Source organism: Trichoderma breve, chromosome 3, assembly GCF_028502605.1.
Source record: "Trichoderma breve strain T069 chromosome 3, whole genome shotgun sequence".
NCBI lineage: Eukaryota > Fungi > Ascomycota > Sordariomycetes > Hypocreales > Hypocreaceae > Trichoderma > Trichoderma breve.
In genome coordinates, this window is record NC_079234.1 from 3080410 (window position 1) to 3102477 (window position 22068).

The 22068-nt window shown below is 52.5% G+C and overlaps 5 protein-coding genes across 5 annotated transcripts; all 5 read left to right on the forward strand.

The window, feature by feature from the left end:
- Nucleotides 1–6778: 6778 nt before the first annotated feature.
- Nucleotides 6779–8427, forward strand: T069G_05340 (uncharacterized protein; the record flags this gene model as incomplete). The annotated part of the gene is made up of 3 exons (XM_056172550.1): nt 6779–6793; nt 6892–7466; nt 7644–8427. 3 exons carry the CDS (start codon nt 6779–6781, stop codon nt 8425–8427), a joined length of 1374 nt encoding a protein of 457 aa, XP_056029408.1.
- A 1009-nt stretch (nt 8428–9436) lies between these two features.
- On the forward strand, nt 9437–10708 carry T069G_05341 (uncharacterized protein; the record flags this gene model as incomplete). The annotated part of the gene is made up of 3 exons (XM_056172551.1): nt 9437–9819; nt 9882–9963; nt 10049–10708. The coding sequence occupies 3 exons, from the start codon at nt 9437–9439 to the stop codon at nt 10706–10708; spliced, it is 1125 nt and encodes a 374-aa protein (XP_056029409.1).
- A 2769-nt stretch (nt 10709–13477) lies between these two features.
- On the forward strand, nt 13478–14211 carry T069G_05342 (uncharacterized protein; the record flags this gene model as incomplete). The annotated part of the gene is made up of 4 exons (XM_056172552.1): nt 13478–13704; nt 13792–13845; nt 13906–14001; nt 14079–14211. 4 exons carry the CDS (start codon nt 13478–13480, stop codon nt 14209–14211), a joined length of 510 nt encoding a protein of 169 aa, XP_056029410.1.
- Nucleotides 14212–15098: 887 nt separating this feature from the next.
- Nucleotides 15099–17737, forward strand: T069G_05343 (PHD-finger domain-containing protein; the record flags this gene model as incomplete). The annotated part of the gene is made up of 3 exons (XM_056172553.1): nt 15099–16709; nt 16767–17516; nt 17591–17737. 3 exons carry the CDS (start codon nt 15099–15101, stop codon nt 17735–17737), a joined length of 2508 nt encoding a protein of 835 aa, XP_056029411.1.
- Nucleotides 17738–18375: 638 nt separating this feature from the next.
- On the forward strand, nt 18376–19049 carry T069G_05344 (uncharacterized protein; the record flags this gene model as incomplete). The annotated part of the gene is made up of 2 exons (XM_056172554.1): nt 18376–18550; nt 18784–19049. 2 exons carry the CDS (start codon nt 18376–18378, stop codon nt 19047–19049), a joined length of 441 nt encoding a protein of 146 aa, XP_056029412.1.
- Nucleotides 19050–22068: the final 3019 nt, after the last annotated feature.

Sequence of the window (22068 nt, forward strand, 5' to 3'; positions counted from 1 at the left end):
AGAGCCATCGAATATATGACAAGTATCCTTTCTCCAGTCAGACAATCAAGCCTTACAGCACTACCCGTTGCGCCCATTCGGAAGTGGCGGGCGGCTGCCGCTCTCAAAATCTACGAGTACAGCGGCCCTGACGCTTGACCCGGCTTCCATGGAATCGTCGATGCGCAAGTTGTGCAGGGATTCTTGCCCGCGTATCTTTTTTTTCTGCGGCGTGCTTCTCGCCGAGTTTGGTTCCGGAGATCCCGACATGGTTTCGGCGGGACGAGGTCCGTGTCCCAAAGCCGGGAGCGTATTCTATTCAAGCAACGTTTTTGCTGATGCAAGAAAACGTCGATGCAGCGTCAGATGCTCCATGTAAAAAGCGTCCCATGTAAGCGGCGTTTCGGAGGACAGTGCGAACGGTGGAGAAATGTCGCACGACTACCGAAGCGCACGCACTGTGTTTTTTTTTGATTCGTATCCAATGTCGTTTCATTTCATCTTTGACGCAGCGTGATGGGGCAACGAGGGAGTGTAGCAATGAATCCGGCAAAAGTCGAAACAAACAAAAAAAAAGGTCCATGCACAGCTGGCGAGCTGCAAACTTGGGCACCATTACATAAGAACGGATCAGGTTTCTATCAAGTACTCCTAGGTATGCATGCTTTGTATGTGATACCGTATGTACATCGGATGAGTCAAAGACATCAATGGATATTGATACGGGTGAACGGGGGGAGGCGTTGATGCCAGAGAGCTGTTTTAGGCCTCCACCGCATGAACTTTTCTGCCCAGATATTGATTAACTGAATCATGGCGCCGATGGTTGATGCCATGTAGACGTCGAAAACTATAGAGCGTGCATTCTGTGCGACATGACCTTGGAGTATCATTGGCGAGTCGGCTGATGGTGTTGATCAAAGTGGTGGCATCCTCTCCAGATATTGTGCACCAGCAGTGAGTGAGCTGGGAAACATGCTCGTACTATGCCGGTACGACGTGGTATACATTCACCAAATGCCTCGTCAACACCCCCCTCCCTTTCATCTGACTTTCTTATTACTTAATTGATCCTGTTGAAGGATCGAGAACCGTTGCGCTCGTCACCGACCCAATGATGGCTCTCGGTCGATGGTGACACGATGATTGGGCTTGGAAGTGGGAACTGCGGCCTCCGATTGGCTACCGAGCGGCTGCCGAGCGGAAGTCGAGATGATTGTCGAGACGTTGCGGCGCACGCAATCACGATGTCGGATTGTTCTAATTACCTATGGGCAGTGTAGTAAAAGGGGAGAGAATATGGTGTATTTGGCTGTAGGTTTGAAGAAATGCTGCACTGTACTAATGTTTGCCGATATATACTGTACGAATTACATTGGGTGGTGGGTGCTTTGGAGTCGTAGCATTTGATGTAAATCATTGAAGATGCTTTACCATTGTCGTGTACATGGACGGCGAACGCAAGGGCCTCCATATTTGATATCAACAAAGGTGGTATCAAAATCGGCTAATTCCAGTGCAGACAGACAGTCACTAGCATAAACATGAATCGTGAGATAAGACTCCCACCCAAGAACTTCATCCGACGACCGTTGACAGGCCGGCTCGGCTCGTCTCTAGAGCTGATCGCCAACATACTACTGATACTACCTTGTAGACTCGACATCCTTTTCGGAGCGGTTTCGCCATTGATGTTCAGGCACATCTACACCATCTCCGACTGCCATGGCCCCGCAAGGCGATCAATTGGATCATGGGCTATCAAAAGGCCCAGCTGAAAGATGATCCGTCTGTCCATCATCCGAAGGCTAGAGTTGGGCACCCATTCGCCACTACTGTACGAGCTGCAAACCATGTATAAGAGAGAGAAAATTTTTCATGCTTCCAACGAGGACGTCATGCAATCTTCATCTGCAATTGTCAGGTTCCAATTGAGTGCATTTTACGGGCTGAGCCAAGCAGGTTGCGCTGGCATTGGACGGGCGGAACATGCAAAAAGTGAAGCCGACGCCCGGGGTGATGTGGGATCCATCAGCCAAAAGAAGAGAGCTTGGGGGGGTGTTTGCTTGTTTCTTCTGTTGGGCACCGAAATTGGAAAGCTAGAGCTGCTGCTGTAAGGAGAAAGAAACGAGTTCGGCATCTCCTTGGGCGGCTGCAAGGGCCCATGGATGAAGGAAAATTTTCTTTCCATGGTTTGCCTGCCTTTGTGTGGTTTGAGGTTAAAGGCCGTTGGTTTGCCCTTATCTGCGGGATCAATATCATTCGTTGCCTGCTTCGGGAACCGTTTCGGGGCCTTGTTATTGCAGAAATCTGCATTGGTTCCGAACGGGTTAGGCAATTGAGAAAAATAAGTGAATTATCTTGCCATTTTTAAATATAGGAGGAACCAACATCCCATCCCATCCCGGTCCATTTCGCCCTTGAATGGCCATGATTCGGCCAACGTGGTTCAACCGCATCGAAATGTTTGCTCGATGCGCCTGCGATGGTGCCATGGCCGAATGCCCTAGAACTAGTTCGCTGCCGGAAGTCGTGACCTGCGTAAGCGCACGGCCGGGGGGTGCGTCCACACACTCACTCTAGGTAGACGGCATAAACATCAATGGATCAATCAGTTCCAAGGAACAGATGGAACCTAAACTGTTGGCACTGGGAGGGAGGAACTAACGCTGTGGCTAGTGGGCAAAAGGTGCCTGTAAGAAATACCGTGTTAGCGCAGCCACTTATACTGTGCAGCTAGCAAACGACATCAATCAAAATGTCATCGCGCTCGTGCCAGAGGGCAAGAAGGCGTCCAGTTGTAGCGGGTTCCTGGATAACGAGGCGCAACGACATGGTGGTGGCCTGACTTTTTGACTTTTTGACTTTTCGACTTGTGCCTTGCGATTCTTTATTCTGTTCCACGGCGATTCTATTCTGTTTCGGTTGTTCTTTGCGCCAGGGGTTTGACTTTATCCCCCATGTCTTGTGCTGTTTTGCTCTCCTCTTGTTTTGTTTTTAATGCTTATCCTTTGTCTCTTTTTTCTTTTTACTTTTTTTATTCCCCGGTGGCGTCTTTGTCTGTTGACCTATTATCTGCTGTTGTTAGTTCCCCAATTGACTCCGTACGAGTACAAGGTGCTACTCTCTTTCATAGCTCCATGTCTCCATGATATCCACAACGTCTCCATCACACCGGCTGCCTTTATACCTGATGGCGACAAACCTAATCAACTGGTGACTCTTGCGCATTCTCTTTCTATCTACAGACCAGCGGTGACCGCAATTGCTCTTCTGCTGCTACTACTATGCGATGCGGCATACGACTATTCGTACCCGTACTCCGCTATCTGCTAAGACCATATGCTTAATGATTCCCCGGACCTGCCGCATTTAGCCGATTGCTGTTGTGCGGTTGTTGTTGTCTCTGGTTTTGCCTGGAAGAGGAAAAGCTGTTTGTGCAGTCTAATGGAGATGAGCAAAGTGGTGATTCAAACATGCATACGAAGCGCAAAGTATCCCTAGCTGTCGGCCAATTCTCAACCCAGCATTGAGAGGCAGAGGCCGCCCGTCTCGACCAATTGACACCTCTGTTACATGCCAATCACTTCCTCGGTGCAATCCGCACAAGAAACTCAACTCTGCCGAGCTCCTCTGGTGTCCAGGAAATAGCTGGTTAGACGCACCCGTCGGTTCCCAACGGACATGGGAGCTTCTCTATCTATCTCATCCAAATCATCTCCCCCGCTTCAGTTGCCCCTCACCCAAGCCGTATTCGGCCCCCGAAAAGACCAAGAATCCCGGGCCTTGCCCAGGCCTCTTTCTGCTGTAGCTTGCCTCCCCCCTCTTTCGAATTGATGCGAAATGCTAGTAAGATGAGATGCTTTCTTAGCAGATCGACGATGGCTCTTAGGACGCTTGCTGCGAATACACGGAAGTGAGGTCTTGCGGAGTCTTGGTTGCGGGGGTGGAAACGGGGCTCGGGGGAGTTGATCCACTTCGGCCTGGCGAGAATCGAGTCCGATGCAGCTTCATCAACGATGAGCGATTCAGTTTGCGGGCAGCTACGGTTTGTTAGTTAGATTGTAGTCATACCAAGCTCCGGTATCGTGGAGGTAGGGCTGGGGCTCTTATCAAACCCAAGCGGCAAAGACCCATGAACCTTGCTGATGCCGAAGCGAGAGCTGAACGGCCAGGTCATTTCAATTCGGTCTTGGTCTTTTTCAGCTGAAATCCCATTGAGCAAATCCCCCTCCTTTTTTTGCTTTTTCTTTTTTTTTTTCCATCTGTGCGCGTGTGTATGTACATATCTGCGGATTCCATACTTACGTGTGTCTACTAATAAGCTCACCCGGACCAATGCAATTCACTACCATGCGTCTTTTCGCCAATCGGCCGGGCTACAGAGAGCAACATGTAGGTAATACTCGTATTACTCGCTCGCATGTAATGTCATGTACAGTCAGAACGGAGCACATGAAGTGTAATATTGATTATTGCGCTGGGCTGCGGAGCAAATTGATAGTGGTAACCTGAACTTGGCCTCAGCGACGCTAGGCCGGGATGCTGCTCTCACATACCCGAAGAACTAAGGTGATAATTGTAGGTACATACGAGTACTCTGCAATACTGCTACGAGTACTAGGTCGAATCCATCGATTTCATTTCAGCGTTCGTTCCTTCGTCAGCCACTCCCCCTCCACGACTGAATCAGGTGCCTCCGTGCGAGGAACGCCTGGCGCTCGTCATGTGAGGCGGAAGGGGTAGTACCAAGTACCGTACTGTGAAGCCAGGACCGTACTAAATGGGAGCGAGTTGCTGGATGGGATGAGTAAGGCATAAAACAGCACGTTTCGTCTGATTCCATTGTTTGTATCAGAAAGTTGGCACTAGGTAGCAGCGTTATGGAGCAGCAGCGCATCAAATCTGGTATTGGATTGATTGATTGACTGATGACTCAGTGATTGATGGATTGATTCTATCCTGTACAGTACAATCTCCTACTTGGTAGTACTTCAATTGCAATCAAATGTCCCCCTCCCAACTTTTTTGCTCGCTGAACCACGGCCCCGATAGGAGGCAGCCCTCATCCCTTTCCGGAGCATTACGGGCCGTCTTCCATGTTCCTTGATAGGGCTTGACTTGACTTGACAGGACGGAGAGACACGTTGCCTGGCACCTTGTTTTCGTAGGACGTACCTATCAATGGATCAGTGCCAGTAAGCCCAAACAGCCCACCCAGGTCGTGTCCCCATGCTGCTGAGCTGGCCGGTAGGGAGGTCGTGCCCTTTTTTAGTGCCAGCGCTCCATCCCTTGCCGGTACAGGTACCTTGGACTGCTATGATTAGAACCTGGATGGGCTCACGGGGGGCAAGTACCCAGTACCGTGGGTAAGTCATGGAAGTCAGACAACGATCAATGGAATTGGATCAATCTAATAATTCCACCACAGCACCTCCGTCTTCTGCATTCAATCACCGTACAGAACTGTACTGCCCCAAAGGGAGAGAATCAAGGCAGCGATATTAATCACGAATATTGACACTGTAGAGCCAAAGTTGACCCTTTTTAGCGTACAGTGCCCAGCAACCAAGGCGCTGGGGCCTCTCGCCACACGCCCCCCGGCACCTCTTTGTGGCCCTCCAATTGCTCCTTCGCATGCCTCCAGCATCCCCCTTTACGGCCTCTCCATTCGACCTGGTGATCAACCCGGGTCAGCGGGCCAATGGCCCAGTCAGACTTGGCTACACCCCACCGTCGGGCGCGCGCGACTGCGACAGGAAAATAAATGGAGAGCCCTGATGGAGATGGGCCCCATCGCCTGTGGAAGCCGCTGGAAGGACGGCCAATTGATGCCTGTTGCTGGCTGTCGCTCTGGCTCTGGCTCTGTCTGCACGGCTCTCTACTCTACTGTACACTCTCCGGCTCTCACCAGCCATCGATGCTGCGCCCCACGGGCTGAACGTTTGTTCGTGCTCACTAACGGCCCTGCTGAGGCAAACCAAATGGAAACCCTGCCGTTTGGTTTCTGGTTTTCTGCGGCCGTCTCCTGATTCCTGCACGGAGTACGGAGTCCCAGCACCAGCACGGGGTACCAGGTACCGAAGTGCGGCCCAGGTACGAGTACGCAGCGCACGGAGGGTGTTCCGTGCCCTGTTTCTTGCCTTTGACGCAATTTCGATTTTCATTCTCAATCTCGACAAGAGAAAGAAAGAGAGGAGCGCCTTTGTCTTGTAGTCTTTGTGCTCTGGTCGCGGCTCTGCGTCTGGCACAACATTATACTTGTAGTCTAGCCCACGTCCTGGTACTCGGTACAGCTCACCCGGGTATCCTTGGTTAGCAGGTACTTCGGCAGCGCGCAGCGTTCACAGCGTTCCAATGCGGGACGCAGTAGCAGTCCTTACTCCGTATCGTCCCTCCTAATGTACCCCGTACAAGGCACCAGACGCCTCCTCCGTACCCAAAGACCGCCCGGGTGCTCATGCTAATACACGCGCCCCCGCCGTGCCACATCTACACACACTCACACACACTCCCTTGCCTGGCGCCGGATTGTTCCTCCCAAAATAATTATTTCTCGTTCTCACTACTTGCGAAGAGATCCTGGCTTTTTTTTTTTTTGGCCTGACTTTTTTTTTCTCCCTCACAACACCAACCCGCGCTGAGTTGAACGTATCTAAGCATAGCATCTGGTCGAGCCGGACAAACCTTCTTGTGTTGACGTCGTCTGTGATCGAAAGCGTTGCCACTTCAACCCCGAGCGTGCGACGGTCCAGCGTGTGTCGTCTCGCAATCCCGAGCAATTCAAGCCCGCCTGGCAATGGCCTCCTCAAAAGTATGACCTGATGCCGTCGTCTGGGAGTTGCCGATGTGGCTTGTTCCTGCGCTCGTGAGGCTCCGGTTCTTTTTGCTGATATCTTTGTCCACCCGCAGGAGATGCAGCCTTCTACGAGGCCATTGACGCACCAGCGTTCTCCCTTGTCGAGCTCCGCATCCTCGGCCCTGACCGGCCGTCAATCCCACGCCCGAACCAACTCGCACTCGCATTCCCTCCTCGCCGGTGCCCTCAATCCCACACACCGAATCACTCGCCGAAAGTCCGTCACCACTCCCGGCGCCAACGTCGCTGCTCTCGCGGCCGCCATTCGAGAGAGCGAGCAGAGCGGTGCCATTCCGATTGCAAGCGGGGGAAGGCGGAACACAAACACCATGTCCAAGCAGTCCGCCGTCCGGGCCGGCCTCATGGACGGCCTGCCCTCACCACCCGCCAGCCTGCCCAACAAGTCGCTGCTGGAGGCCAAGCGAGAAGTCCAGGACAGCGCCATCGACGACGATTCGAACGAGCTTTCGGCCGACGAGGCGGCGGCCCACCTCGACCAGGCCCGTATAAGGCGAGCCAGCGACGGACAGCCTCTGACCAAGGATGGCAAGAAGAGCAGCCGAGTAGAGGTCCGCTGCGAAACGTGCGGCAAGGGCTACAAGCACAGCAGCTGTCTGACGAAGCATCTGTTGGTCTCCCTCCCCTCTTGTACCTGTGATGTCTGCACTTGCCTAGGTTTGGCTGCATGCCTCATCCTACCATCGGTCCTCGGCTTTCCCCCCTCTCCCTCCCCTCCCTCTTTCACTCTTTACACTGGCAAAACATGCGTGATTTGAGTTTCATTTGTTGACTCGTTGGGTACTAGATGGGAGCACACTCCTGAGTGGTCCTACACCTCCAAGCTGCTCATCTCCAAGCACCAGCAAGTGCAGCTGCTTGAGGCGGCGTCTGTCCTGGTGGCCATGAACGGCAACCCCAAGGAGAGATCTGTCACCCCTCCGGATTCTGCCAGAGACTTTGCGAGCGAGCCAGAAACGGCTTCGTCGCCCACCGCCTCTGGTTACTCGGAGCAAGCAGATGGTCAGAGTTCCGCTGACACTACCCCGCCCCCGATTACCGAGGAGGGACATGCATTTGATACCTCTGCATACCGCGACAAGCGTTACAGCATGGGCAGCGTATTTTCTCGAAGCTTTCAATCCCCGCAGCCGTCGAACCCTCTCCTCTTTGGTAGCATTCCCAACGCGCACGGTTTCGATCATGGCCGCAGCGGTAGCATTGACGTGCGGCCATCATCCTCCGGGATCAACGCCAACGCTGAGGACGATCACGACCTGGCTGCGGCTGTCGAGTTGTTGAGCTGCAGCTTTGGAAGCAACAGTGGCTCACGACCCGCTGTAACACATGTTGAGGACGCACCGCCTGTACCACCCGTCCCAGCTCAATTCCTAGATCAAGCCGCATCCTTTGTCAGCGCTGGCTTCATCAACAGCTACCCCAGCAGGCAACCCGAAAGCTTCACCCGCGGCGAGATGCGTCGCGGAAGTGAAGATGTCAAGATGGAGGATAGCGAAGACGATTTCGATATGCGATCCCGCGCTCGCAGTGACGAAGATGACGACGGAGTTTTTGGTCGTATGGAGGAGTAAACTTTATTGGGTATGGAACGGAGCAACTTCTCTTGGGAACTCGAATCGTAACGCTATTCTTTCTTGTTTTTTTTTTTTTTTTATAATGTGGCCCCTGGAGTCGGATTGCTCTGGAATGAATTATGGATATCACCAACTGGGAAGGGAAATCGGCGCGGTGTCTCTTTTGTACAACGATATACTCGAAGCAACTGTATTAGTGGTGGTTCTGCTCCGCTGTCGAATCTTCAGCACCGAAGAGTGGAGGGCCCGTCTGGACTGATCATGGTCTGAGACGAGATTGCTTCTCCACGAGGTTAAAGTGAGGGTTCGACGAGGCGTCGAGCGTACGCCCGAATAAATTCTGAATAAATAAAGCATTGATCTTTGAAAGAAAGAAAAAAACAAGACATTTCACACCATCACCAGAAGCCCATGCCATGATACAGGAAGCACACGTGCACAGTGATAATGATAATGGTTATGCATTTTTGAAGACTGCCAACTGATGAATCAAATCTAGCCCACAAACACGAGCGAATTGGTGACTGTAACGCAATGAGTCTAGCAGTGGCCACGGCAAGAATGGATATCCTCGATTTTCATGGTGAAGAGATTGAGATGTGGAAAAGAAAAGAGAAAAATTTGGTGCAGACCCTAGAGAGAAAGAAATTGAGCTTTAGCTGGAGATTGAGCTCCATCGAGAAAGAGCGGGGACCTGGCCAGGCGTTGTTTCCCCAGCGACCTAAACGTCACGTTGCTCCACAGCTATCCGGCGCGGGCAAGCTTCCGAGCGGGAATCAAACCCTCAACAAACACAATCGATTTAATCAATCTTGCATTGGACACGAAAAAGCTCGTGATAGCCTCAGATTGCAGCTGCGACAATTGGACTCGGCTGCTTACTCATCCAGTCGTGTCGACCTCGTGGGAGACGCGCATTTCGGGACACGCACGTCCGACGATCACCACTGCGACTTGGTTCGCTTGAGCACCAGCTCAAAACAAAACACACACAAGAAAAGCCACGATGCCGACATTGCGGCGAGCGCAGAGAAGCGAGGCTGCGCGGGGGGTTACGGATGTGGATGCGGATGTCGTGGAGAAGGTAGCGACGCCAGACCGGTCAAGGGACAAGGCTGTCGACAAGACAACGCCCAAGCGCCGCGATGGCGGTGATGTTTCCAGCGCCAGCACTCCCGCAAAGGATGGAGGGGCTCCAGATTCAGTAGAAGCAGCGCCCTCAGCCAGGATCCCCACGCTGGTGCAGTTTCCGCTCGTGGCGGCCATCAGCTTCGCTACGGCGAGTCTTGGATACAGCGTGGTGGCCGAGCTGACCAAGGGGGAGCTGGCAAGTGTGAGCCGGAGCCAGGAGACGCAACAGGACATCGGCATCCTTGCCGGGTGGAGGATGTGAGTGGCTTTTCGCGACGAGAATTGGAGTTTTCGGGATCTTTGCTAACGAGACGGCGTAGATTTGAGCTGGCGCTGAGCTGGTTCAGCGGGCTGGATGGGCTGGATGTCGCCATGATGGATTTCTTGTCCCACGGACCGGCGGTATGTACACGAAAAAGCTTTTTCCTCCTCTGCTGCCACGCTGTGCAGACGTGTGGCGGATGAAGCTGACTTTTGCAATTTCTAGATGTATCTCTTGTTCGCCTTTTACAACCTCAGCCCGAGAACGGCGATTGCTGCCCTCGCCGTTGACGTCGTGTCTGCATCGGTTCCCTTTTCTCTCCTACGGCCCTTTTCGGCCGTCCACAAGCCATCTTCGAAGCTGCCCAACCGCGAGCTCATTGGCCTGCCTCTCCAGCTGCTCACCGCGGCCTTGTCGACGAGCATATACACCGTTGTTCTGGTTACGTCGCTGCGATATTTGCTGCCTCAGATCTTTGTCCTCCACTTCAATGGCCTTCCCAACCTCGAGCCGGCGTACGCGGCATCTTACGCCACTGTGCTGCCTGTGACGCTGCTGTTTGGCGCCGCCGCCAGCACCTTCATCTTCCCGCCGTTTGCAACCACGGGCAAGACAAAGGAAGACGAGCGCGTCACCAACTTCAACCCTGTCGAGGCCAGCCTGGGAGAGACTATGTGGTGGAACTTTTTGGGCTATACCACCAAGGCCAAGGTGGCCATTGGCCGCACCGCAGTGACTCTGCTGGTCACGGGCGTCAACACGTATCTCGCCTGCGCCATGACTATCCCTGGTGTTGAGCCTACCGGGGCTGCGGCATACGCAGCTGTGTGGGTGTTTGCAGCTCTATGCACGGGCCTAGGGCTGGGACTCGTGGGACGCGACTGAACTGTGTGATGACGACGGCGCCATGTATGAGGTTTCGGGAGGGCATATTGGACGTGACTGGAGACAGGCAGCAATGCCCACGTCTTTTGCTTTTTGCTTTTTGCTTATCTTTGTTTATTTAAAACGTGTATTCTAGTGCCTCATTTCGGATCTCTGAATGGGTCGGGAGGGTTCTGTTTTTGGCCATTTTGCTTTCTTTCTTTTTCCTTTCTCTCTCTGGAGGTAGGGAATAGATGAAGCTCACTACTGGCTTGGCTACATGTATTTTCTTTTTGTTGTTTTCTGTTTCTTTTTGCTTTTTTTGTGTATGGTTCAGGGTAGTTGGTGGTGTATACGGAATGCATGGGCTTAGCATAAGAAAAAAAATCCTCACAGGCAGCTACTTTCTTTTTTGGTACGGGACAAGTGAGCCTGGGATGGCGGAGAGTGACGAAACCCCGAGAAAAAAAAAACAAAAGAAAATAATTTCAATGAGAGTCAATCTTGCCCTTATTTGATCATACTGTGCGATGGAATCATTCAGCTCATCATAAATGGACATGGATGACTGAAACCTCTACGGTGAGTGACGCTATTTTATATGGCACGTGCGTTTATATGAGCACGAGTTTGACATGTATACGAACTTACGAAGCACTCACTCTTTGTTCTCGTTTGCTTCATCTGGAAGCCTTGTCTTGTGGGTGGGATGGCAAACTAACGCCATTTAGAGTATGATGTTTCGAGGTTGTATGTCAAGTACCTTCAGCCCGGAATCGAGATGCCTAACACGAGGCAGCGGAGCCTCTTGAAGCTCTCGGTTATCACAACTCAATCTGCCCGGGCTACGGGTCACGCAGAGCGCAGAAGGTAGCCCAGAAACGGTAAATGATGAATATTATTGAGGCTGCTGCAGCTTTCATGACTAGGAGGGGGGCAAGATTCCGAGAAGAGAAAAGAAACAAAGAAAGAGGGTGTGAGAGTGACTGGTCATTCAAGGCAATGATTCGAAATCACACAATCAGTACCGCAAAATGCCAAACTCCGCCTACACCTGCCATGCAGATGCAAATGCAATGCAATCAATACGATGAAAGAGGGAAAACGGCCCCCAAGCAGGGCTCACTGGGGCGCTTCTATATTGGGCTCAGAGCTGAAAAAACTAGGACGGATGCAGGCTTGCATGGGGGATGTTGCATGGGAAGGTGGAGGGAGGGCCTGTGCTTTTTTTCCCATGGCATGGCTTCGTGCATATGCCGGAACACGTGCGAAAAGGCAAAACCCGACAAGCAGGTTCTTGATTAAACGGGCTGGCTGGATTGCTGAACCCGGGAACAGCAAGGGCTTCTATGTATAATAACGCCTGGCAACAATTAACGAGACGAAGGCAGGGGGAGAACCTGAACTTCGGGTCTTTTTTGGGGCCCCTTGTGAGTTTGCCATGCTCTGTGTAGCAGCCGCTAGTAGTTTTCGAGGGTTAGCATCTCGATGAGAGACACCGGTCTTGTGCCTCTTTTTCTTTTTGGGGAGCTTGGCGAGATTTGTTCGGGTCATTGCTAAGCATTATAGCTTGATTTGTCCGTTTGCTTGTTTATTTGCTTGTTTTATTTTTACCCTCGGTATCTGACAAAGGGGGCCCGCAGCACCAAGTGGTTCTCTCTCTCTTTTTTGGTGCTGCTTGTAAGAGAGGGGGGGATTTCACCAACAACTAGAACCTACTGAGGGGTTTTAAATCGGTGTTAGTTCAAGATGGGGGGAAAAAGGACAATGACAGAAAAAAAAAAGTACCGAGAGAAGAGAGGAGAGAAACATTACGCCGTATACCCGTAAGAAATCCCCGGCTCCATAAAAACAAAAAATAAAAAAGCCAGGTGAGGCTTCTTGGGTCCAAGGGTTTAGACAACCGGGATGCCACGTTTTGAAGCTGGGCGGTTTTTCCCATCTCCGCAGCACTTACACCAAAAGCAGAAAGCAGAGCAGCAGGCTTTGATTCCTTCGTTTCTTCTCCACCGTCGTTCCGGCTCCTCTTCTGCCTTGGCCACCCCCTCGTGCGGAGTGAGGATTTCCAATAATTGCTCTGCCGTGTCAACCGCCCCGTCCGGGCCAATATTATCAATATTACCACGCTGCCTGTCGTCGAGAAAGCCGAAACGGGGGGTGGGCAGAGCCGGTCAGTCGTCCAGTCACACAGCCTACCGCATCTGGCCTTCTTTGTTCATGACAAGGGAGACGTAAGGCGGAGAGATAGGACGAGACGAGACACCGGCGAGGGCAAACAAGGCAGGAATCGTCACTCGGCCGGTTCAGCTCTTTGTCGGGGAAACGGTGAGCTGAACAGAACATGACTGTTGCTGGCAGGGGTGCAATCAGGCGACGGCGGAGACTCATCACCAACTCGTCTTGCATCTGCATCTTCTGACTGACCCTTTCCCACGGAGCTGATTCCGGGGTGTTTTCCTTTTTTTCTTTGTTCCCCTTCCTCCTCTTGTTACGGCGGCACCTTGCCCTGGAGAGTACGGGAGAAGCCCTTGGCCACCCCCAAGACTCGTTACACGCTATTTGACTTATGTGTATAAGATGCCCCCTCGCTCTGGCCTTTTTGGAAAATGTCAAAGACGCTCATCATTGACAGGTTCTCTCGGCTATCGCCAGACAAGGGGTGTGAGCGCTAATAAGCCGATACCCTAACGTTAAAGACTTAGGTAGTATTCTTCCCGTTGAATACGTCTGGGGCTTTCCATTACCGAATTGGACAAACGCCAGCGCTCTCTTCCATTCCTTCCTTCGGCCATGTCAGAGCACTATGCTTCTGGATCGACGTCAGGATATGCGGCGCCGAGAAATGTCAAGAAGTCCAAGAGTATCAAGAGTGAAGAGGAGATCAATATCCAAGGCCCGCTTGAGGTAGCTGGCTCCGTGCAATCCGGCCGTGGCATCAACTTCCAGGGCTGTATCTCCGTCAGAGGTCCCATCGATGCCTATGGCAACATTACCACAAATGGGGAGATGAGTTGCCAGTAAGTTGACCATTTCATCAAAAGGGGTTAATAGAGAAGAGGGCGGTCAAGATCGGGAAAATGCTGACTCGTGCTCTTTGGAAAAAGGGGACAGATCAAAGCATACGGCAACATCTTGATCAACGGCTATCTAGCCTCGAGGTGAGTCGCCGTAAAACGCCGTCACACATCCCCACTGTTGCTAATGCAAGTTCAAAATAGCGACAAGATCATCGGATATGGAAAGCTGAGAGTAGAAGGTACCCTTGAGGGGGTAGACCTCGAGGTTTGGGGGAACTTGATCATCATTGGCTTCCTGTAAGATTGCATCCCCATGCGCCAACAAGGCTGTTGCTGCCACGGAGACACTCTGGCTGACCTGACAATCACAATAGGAAATGTAGACGCCTGGTTCTATATGGTTCATTAACCCTCATTGGACCAGATTCCACCTATCTCGTTGAGGAATCGGAAGAAATTGCGGGGGCTAAGCTGATGCGGGACACGGAGGCAGATTGGGATTTGTGAGCCAACGGAAATACCCTAGAGAATGCTTGTGCTTGAGGCATGTATTCTGTCATGATGAAACGATAGAGAGCTTTTGAACCCACTGGGGAACAAGCATGGTATGAATTGCGATATAGACGTGGTGTTTTCCTTTGTGTATACGGAGTAGGCAGGGAACGTTTGGTTGCCGGGTTAGGTACCCCTGAGAAATGGAGTAATATAGATTAAGAAATGAGATCAATGAAATAAGGGTAATCTCACAAACTAGGATCTCATCAAGATTGCCGTGTCAGCAACTAATAATATTACCGCCTTTGGCTGCCTATGCAAGGTTCATGTTTGCTGCATAGGTAGGTATATCGTATAAATGGCTGTGGGGAGGATTGGTAGACCAAGCCACTGAAACGGTTTTCAGTTTGGTGTATGTGGAAGAAAAAAAAGAGGCGGAACTGCGCAGTCAAATTTAACGGTCGTAACATGATTGTAACACCAGCACAACGTCGCAAATATCCCAACGAGACATTTTTCTGTGCTTTTGTGTGATGTTGCTTCAGCTGAACCAAATTGTCCGGAGCTGAAAAGCCCAAGTCTCGTCCGATTTACAGCAGCCGTGATGACTCAGCCTGGGGTGCGGTTGCACCAGACACTTTACGGCGCACGGTCCTCTTGCCCTCCCTGACGGACCGGGTTTTAGTTCCCCAAAGGAAGCTAGCCATCGCAACGCGGTTGTCGAAGTCACGCCAACAAATCGACCGGATCGCGACGACATTCAGCATCTCCAAATGGACGCCGGCGAGTGCGAATATTCAATATCCGACAGCCCTTGATTTGACCAGCATCTACGGAGCAGCGGGTATCTTTAGTGCGCGGCCACGAGCCTGCAGGTGCTGTAGATTGCGCTACACAACATGGCCACCTCAACCGAGTCCGCAGACGTCCCAACCGCCATGGATCATGAGGAGGTTGTTTCTCCAAAGACAAAGACTGCCACCTTTGAGATCGCCGAGGGCCCTTCCATGGGTCCAATGAGCAGCGTTCTCACGGCACGCGCCGATCCCGATGCGCAGACGACAGTAACCGACTTCCTCGACTTCACGGAATACCTGCCCGCCGACATGATGCGCTCCCTCACGCTCGTGGGCCAGCTGGATCAGAGATATGCCGATGCCTCACACAAGGTCGATGACTTGACGACAGTATGGGGCCAGCTTCCAGGCTTACCGGCCCATGAGCGCCCATCGCCGGTGCAGCTGCGCGCTGACATCTCGGAGCACTTGAGGCAAGCGCTGGATTCGCGCATTTTTGCCCACGCAGAGGCAGTCAGGATGGCAGACAATGTCAACCGCCACTACAACAAGGCGACGGCGCTGCTTTCTAAGCTCAAGACAATGATGGAAAACTACCCAACGGAAGAGCAGGCTCTTGTCGAGCCCAGGTCTCCTCAGATGACGAGGGCGAAGCTAACGGTTAGAGCTACGGGAGAAGACGGGCAGAAAGTGCGACGGTCCCGAGTCCCACGGATCACGGTTCCCGGCGAGGTTCTCGCCCCCTACGAAATTGAATACGACACCTTTAGCGACGACAGCGATATCAGCTCTGATGAAGAGTCCGAACCGCCAGCTACAAACCGCAGGATACAAGTTCCCACGCCTCGGATCAAACTGGTCAGCAACAAGAGCCAGAAATCTAGTGGCCGCTCTTCACGAGGGCAATATGCTACGCCTGCCCTGAGTGCTGCGGCTGCTGCAAATGCGGCTGCGCTGCTTAACCCTCCCCCTGAGAACGCCGTCATTGGTAGTCCTGATGCGCCGTGGCTGCAGTTGACCCAATATGAGCTGGCCAAACTAAGGAAACGGATGAAGAAGAATGCAACATGGACACCTAGCGAGACCATGATAGCTAGGGAACTGAAGGCCTTGTGTCGTGGGCCAGATGCTTACAGAGAGGCCAAGAAGAAGGCAGAGGAGGAGGGCCGGGTGTTTGAGGCTACGGTGCCAACGCCCATCATTGACAACGAATCCGGCACTCGACAGATGCCTGCTGGCGCCATCAGTGTCGACTCTCTGGCTGCCACCGAAGTACCGACCAGCAACCGGGGCATGAAGCTCAACGAGGCCAAAAAGCTCAAGAGAGAGCAGCTCGCAAAGTTGGCCGCCGAAGAGGCCGAGGAATCTGCTCGTAAGATGCAGCAGGCGGCGAAACTATTCCTGGGCAGCAGCACGACTTCCAGTATGACGCCCGAGAACGCGAAGAGTCCTGGACCGCAGCCTAAGCCGCGGACCAACTCCAGATCTAAGCGAAAGAGAGAGGCTGAAGATGAGACCAATGGCGACGCCGCAGCAGCAGCAGCAGCAGCAGCAGCGGCACCGGCAGAAGGCGGTGAAGCAGTGCCATCATCGCGGCCGCAGCTAAAGCGCACCAAGACTGAGACACCCGTCCCACCGCCAGTGCCCGGTCTGATTGCACAGGGCAGCTCGGTCTCCTCCGACAACTCTGCACAAGCTGTCACGACGTCTGGGGTAGTTAGTGCTGTTCCCCAGTCGGAGACTCCCGTCCCGATCCCCATTCCTCCACAGTCTTCCGTCACTACTAGGTCAGCAACGTCTCCAGTGCCAGGCTCTACCATTCCAGCCAATGCGAGCAATGGCACTGTCACCGTCTCTACTCCCGTGCCTATCAAGGCTCCATTCGAAACCCCTGTCCCTCTTCCCAAGACGGAGCCGAGGATGTCTACCACACCTATCCCTCCGCCGACGATTAGAGAGCTGCCCGGGCGAGAGGCCACTAAGCGTGAAACGCGGGGAGAGGCGGCGAAGCGATCACAGCAACAGCAACAGCAGCAGCAGCTATCTGCGTCCACGTCACCTCAACTGCCACGAGGCCAATCAGCGGCGCCTGAACCGTCATCACGCAGTGGCACACCCAGGTTAACACCTGCTCCAGAGTCGCTCCCTTCTCGCCGACCCGGCTCGCGAGGTAAGGCCGCGAGCCAGGAGCCACAGCCGTCACTGGCCGTGGATAGATCTCGCCGTGCCAGTACGGCGCGCAACACACCGGTTCCCGAAGTTAAGCAGCCGGGAAAACGTACCAAACGCCCCGCCCCCGGTGTTGTCAGTACGACTAGCAGCGGCGGTAACAGCGCCGTTGGCAAGCGGAAAGCGGCACCCAAGAGGAAGGCTCGCGCAACTAAGAGAGACAAGGGTCAAGTGACGGAGGAGATGGTGGAGGTAGACGATGAGGGCAACCCCATTGATCCTGATGAGCCACGGTATTGCCTCTGCAATAGGGTGAGCTTTGGGACCATGATTCAGTGTGATAACGTCGATGTAAGTTTAATCATCTTGCTGGATTGGCAAACATGTCCGCGGAGAGAAACCACGGCCGCTGACAAAGCAAGCAGAATTGCAAGCAGGAATGGTTCCATCTCGAATGTGTAGGCCTTTCGGATATCCCTGCGCGAACGACGAAGTGGTATTGCCCCGATTGTCGTAAGCTTCTCAATATTGGTGAGAAGGGAGAGATTAGTGCGCGGGGAGTTAAGAAGTAGGCTTTCCTATTTCATGCATGTTGTGTGTTTTGATTGTCTTGTGTTAATAATGCGAAGCATGGAGTTAGGGGGCCTTGGAATACGGGTGCTGGGACGGAATATGAGGTAGGCAACTCTTCGCCGATATACTCTCTCCGAAATATCGGAGATATGGCGGCTACGTGTTTTTTTGCTTTCATAAGGCTTCAAGAAGACGGCGGGTGTTTTTTTCCTCCCGGCTTCACCAGAGATACCTATATACGATGACGGCTTGTCTGATGTTTGTTTACATCACAGTTAAATTGACGGGCCGCTGCCCGTGCCGGTGCTATGAATACATACATAATGACTAGAGCGAGAAACGAGGCGCAAACATGAATCGCAAGTTCGATCGGCGGAACGCATCCGACGTTGAGGAACTTGCCGCTATACGGGACGGCAGCCGACCGGAGGCGGGGTTTTGATTGGAAGCCGAGTTGATGACCCATGGCTTGATTACCAACGCCCTTTTACAGACAGCCTCTAGTTTGGAGAACTACGCGAGAGAAGCGATAGTTGAAGAGCTTTTAAATCGGCACTCATTGTTTCTCTCTTTCCTGCCTCCTACATACCTGTCGCTTTCATCTTTTCTCTGTCTGGATTACCGCCCTATATACAAAATGGCTGGCTCTGCTGATGCGGGTTACACTCCTCTGTATCCGGTTCCCGATGGGCTTCCCGACGCCGAGATCCGGACTTTTATCACCAACTTTTACAAAATATCCGATAAACCGGAGGCGAACGAGCAGTGGGTTGATCAATTCACCAAGGATGCGCGTGTAACTATTGGGCCTGGTAAGGCGAATGGACATGAAGGTGAGGTTTTTTTTTCTGTGTTTCTTCTTTGAGAGTGATGGAGTGAGAATGAGAGTGAGAGCTTCTTAACTCTTTCGGATGCTTTCTTATAAGTTGTCGGGTATTTACATCAAGCGAGAGCGGATGAACACTACTGCCTTGAATTGCATGAGGGCTTGATTGATTTACTCAGTGTTACCTATTTAATCATGTATTCTAATGAAGCACAATAGAGCTCCGTACTATGCGCGAGGGAATGTGGTCCGTCGTGGCATCGCGAAAGCACACAGTCACCAAAGTGTTCCCGGGGCGGTTCAACGACAATGAAGACAGCAAGGGGGCCGAGCTGATGCTGCATGGCGACGTGGCGTACAAGACCAAGGACGGCAACTCGAGCACCGTTCCATGGGCAGGACATGCGATTCTAAAAAAGGTGCAGGTTGAGGGCGGAGAGGAGGCGTGGAAGTTGGCAGAGTACCGGGTATATCTGCTCAAGTAGAGACTCCGGAGAGAGAGTTGGAGAGGTACAGCATGTCACATTATACTAGACCAAAACCACCAATATAATTGATCAATGGCCGTATTGTGCAATACGAGTATAAATAGCAATTTGATGCTGGCACTGCATCCATCTCTTGCATTAGTACCTGCTTATACTTCTGTGTGCCTGTGCCAGTGTTGCGTTGATACTCCACTATGAGGTGCTTTGATTCATGCCGCAAAAGACTCGAATGTTTCACATGAAAACGCCAGGCTGTTACGAGCACGTAAAGAGGGAACAAATCACTGCTATCCGTTTCAAATGTTTTACTTAACGTGCTGACGTTTCGAACCGCGTTTGTTTGCAGGGAGAAATAACAGGCACAAGCAAGCCACATGCAGCGCTGATAGATAAGCAACGAGGCTGGTTTTGGTTCCATCGGAGCTTATCAGACAAAGGGGGGGGGGCGTGTGTTGCGATACCGGCAATGGGGGAGACGAAGTACGGAGCGGCTATAGTAGGTAACTTAAGGGCATCTCTTTTTGTCTTCTTTACGTGAGTGAATGACGATGACGATTTCGACGACGATGGAGGTGAGGGGTTGTGTGTTGCGTTGCTGTGTTTGTCTAGAGCCCTTTCCCCGGAATCCCAGTGGCGATCCCGCGGCAGCGTCACCGTCCCTTGCATTACTCTCTACAGTACGAACTTTTGGTTTGGGCAACTTAGCGCTCATGACAAGCGATCTATATGGTAATAGTTCAAAACAACGCGAACTGCTCATCGTATACCTAGCTTTGTTTTGCCACGGGGGGAGAGGAAATGAGGGCTCCCGCTGCGTGTCCATGGCGTAGGAGGCACCCATCACCTGACACCTCGTCACGCCTCCGTCCGGAGTGATAGCTGCACTTGGTTTGTTTTAATTACTTGGTAGCAGGGCGGTAATTATAGCACTTTGCGGATCTCTTCTCTCAGCTTCTACGGGTGGCCCATAGGAACACGGACATGGACATGGACATGGACGTACTCGTAAAATCGTAGTTAGGGGTGTGTGGGAGAGAAGTTGTGGCGCAACACGGCCGGAGCATTGCATCAAAAAAGAGGCTCGTAGCTGTGAACGGCAGAAGTTGAAGGGGAGCTTATCAGTATCTTTGCTCCTTTGTCCAGCAAACCTGGTACTTTGCTCATATTACTCTCGCGGGCAGCTCCGCACCGGATATGATTGCAACTGGGTATCTCAACGGTACAAGAGAGATAAGGAGAGAAAGGAGTGAGTGCTGGTATCGTATCGTATCTTAGTCATTTGCCGGGGCCGCCATCCCTATTCCTATTCGGCGGGGAACGTCATTTTGGCAACAGGCTGGTGATGTTGATGACGCGCCGGAGCCGGTCACTGGTCTGGTCTGTTCTGGTCTGGTGAGGTGGCTGAGGCATGCTAGTGAAATGCCGCTTTGTCTTGTCTTGTCTTGAGGAGAGGTACTCGGTACTTTTGGGAGAAACAAAGGGCTGAGGAAGAACGCGGATGACCAAGAAATGATTTGAGCGTTTCTAGCCGCGGGTGTTCGTTGTCGCATTTGATTTGATTACCATGTACAGTAATGTTCTTTCTTGTCGGCGCTGCCCGGGAGTGACGGAATCGTCCATACATGTACATGGCCTTGGCTTTACGCAACAACTGCAGTGCTATGCTATCGGGTACCATGTACGTGCGTCATGACCTCAAGGCCTCTGTTTACCCTGCTGCTCCAGGTACAGACTACATGCATGCAACAGCCAGCATCCAGCCAATCCATTCTAAACGCGCCGTCAGAACCCGAAGCCGCAGGGCCACTCAGCGATAGGCACTGTAGCGCGTGGCAGCCCGTTGATTCGATTGGCAGATTGTGTTCATATGACCGGTACCTGCCATGTACCTCTGACTGCTGCGTAATTACACAAGCTGCAACAGGCAAGGAGAAGGTCCCGTTGATGTAATCGTGGCTACCAAATCTCGAGGTACCTTGCATTAATCAAAACCGCACCTGCACAAGTCCTCTGTACCCCATGCGTCTGTTGATGGCGAGCGCCGGAACTCGTCACTACAGTACACGAACAAATTGAGACAGGCAGACAGACACCCCTAGGAGCACCAGACTCCAGGTTCGCCCAGCTGAGATTAGCGCTGCCGCGAGCGCTGTTTGCCCCTGTGGCCGCTGACCACTGTCCCGTCACCTCTGCCAGCCCAGTACCTCGCCGTCACTGTACGCGGCACGCCCCCCTCCCCCTCTGACCTCGCAGGCTGGGATACCCCCCTCCTTCGGCCCCCTTGGCGGAATCACGCCCCCCAACAGCTGCCACTGCAAGGCCCGGCCAGCGGACCTGGAACCTTCCAACTCCCCCCGCGTTATCGAGTCACTGACAACAGCGCCCCGGCCGTCGCAGTACCAGCAGGTACATGCATTCATGTCGTGTCGATGCTGTAAGGTCTGGTACTTCGTAGCTGTAGCTGTAATTGGGCGGGCGGCCACTCATCAAAGCTGCCACCCCCCGAACGTCTTGAGCAACAACGGAACCCTTCTCTGCTTCATCTCTTCATATGTTACAACTTTGCTACACTACATACAACCAGCCAACGATACCAGCTCAAACAGCACTCCAGTCTCTTTCTTTGATGAACCGGCTCAGCTCAGCTCAGCTCTGAATAATATTTGATCTTGTTACTTACACGACCTTTTCTTCTCTTTGTTCTTGTTTCGATACCATATCATACATCTTGCTGTATTAACGATAGACGTCGCATCTTCTCACGAACACCAAAAAACGAGGCCCGGTGGCTGCGCCATTCCCTCCCTACCTACTATACTTATACCAACCTAGAGATCGCCTTGTTTCTTTTGTTGCACGAACCAGCGTATTACTGCACATTTCGTATTCATCTTTTGCCAACCATCTTCCCCTCCGTACTACTATATCTGCCTAGTAGTACCTCAACGACGCGAACCCCTCGTCACCGTCGATAGCCCCTCTGTTCCTCCCGCAGGCAAACCCCTTATCTGGCGGT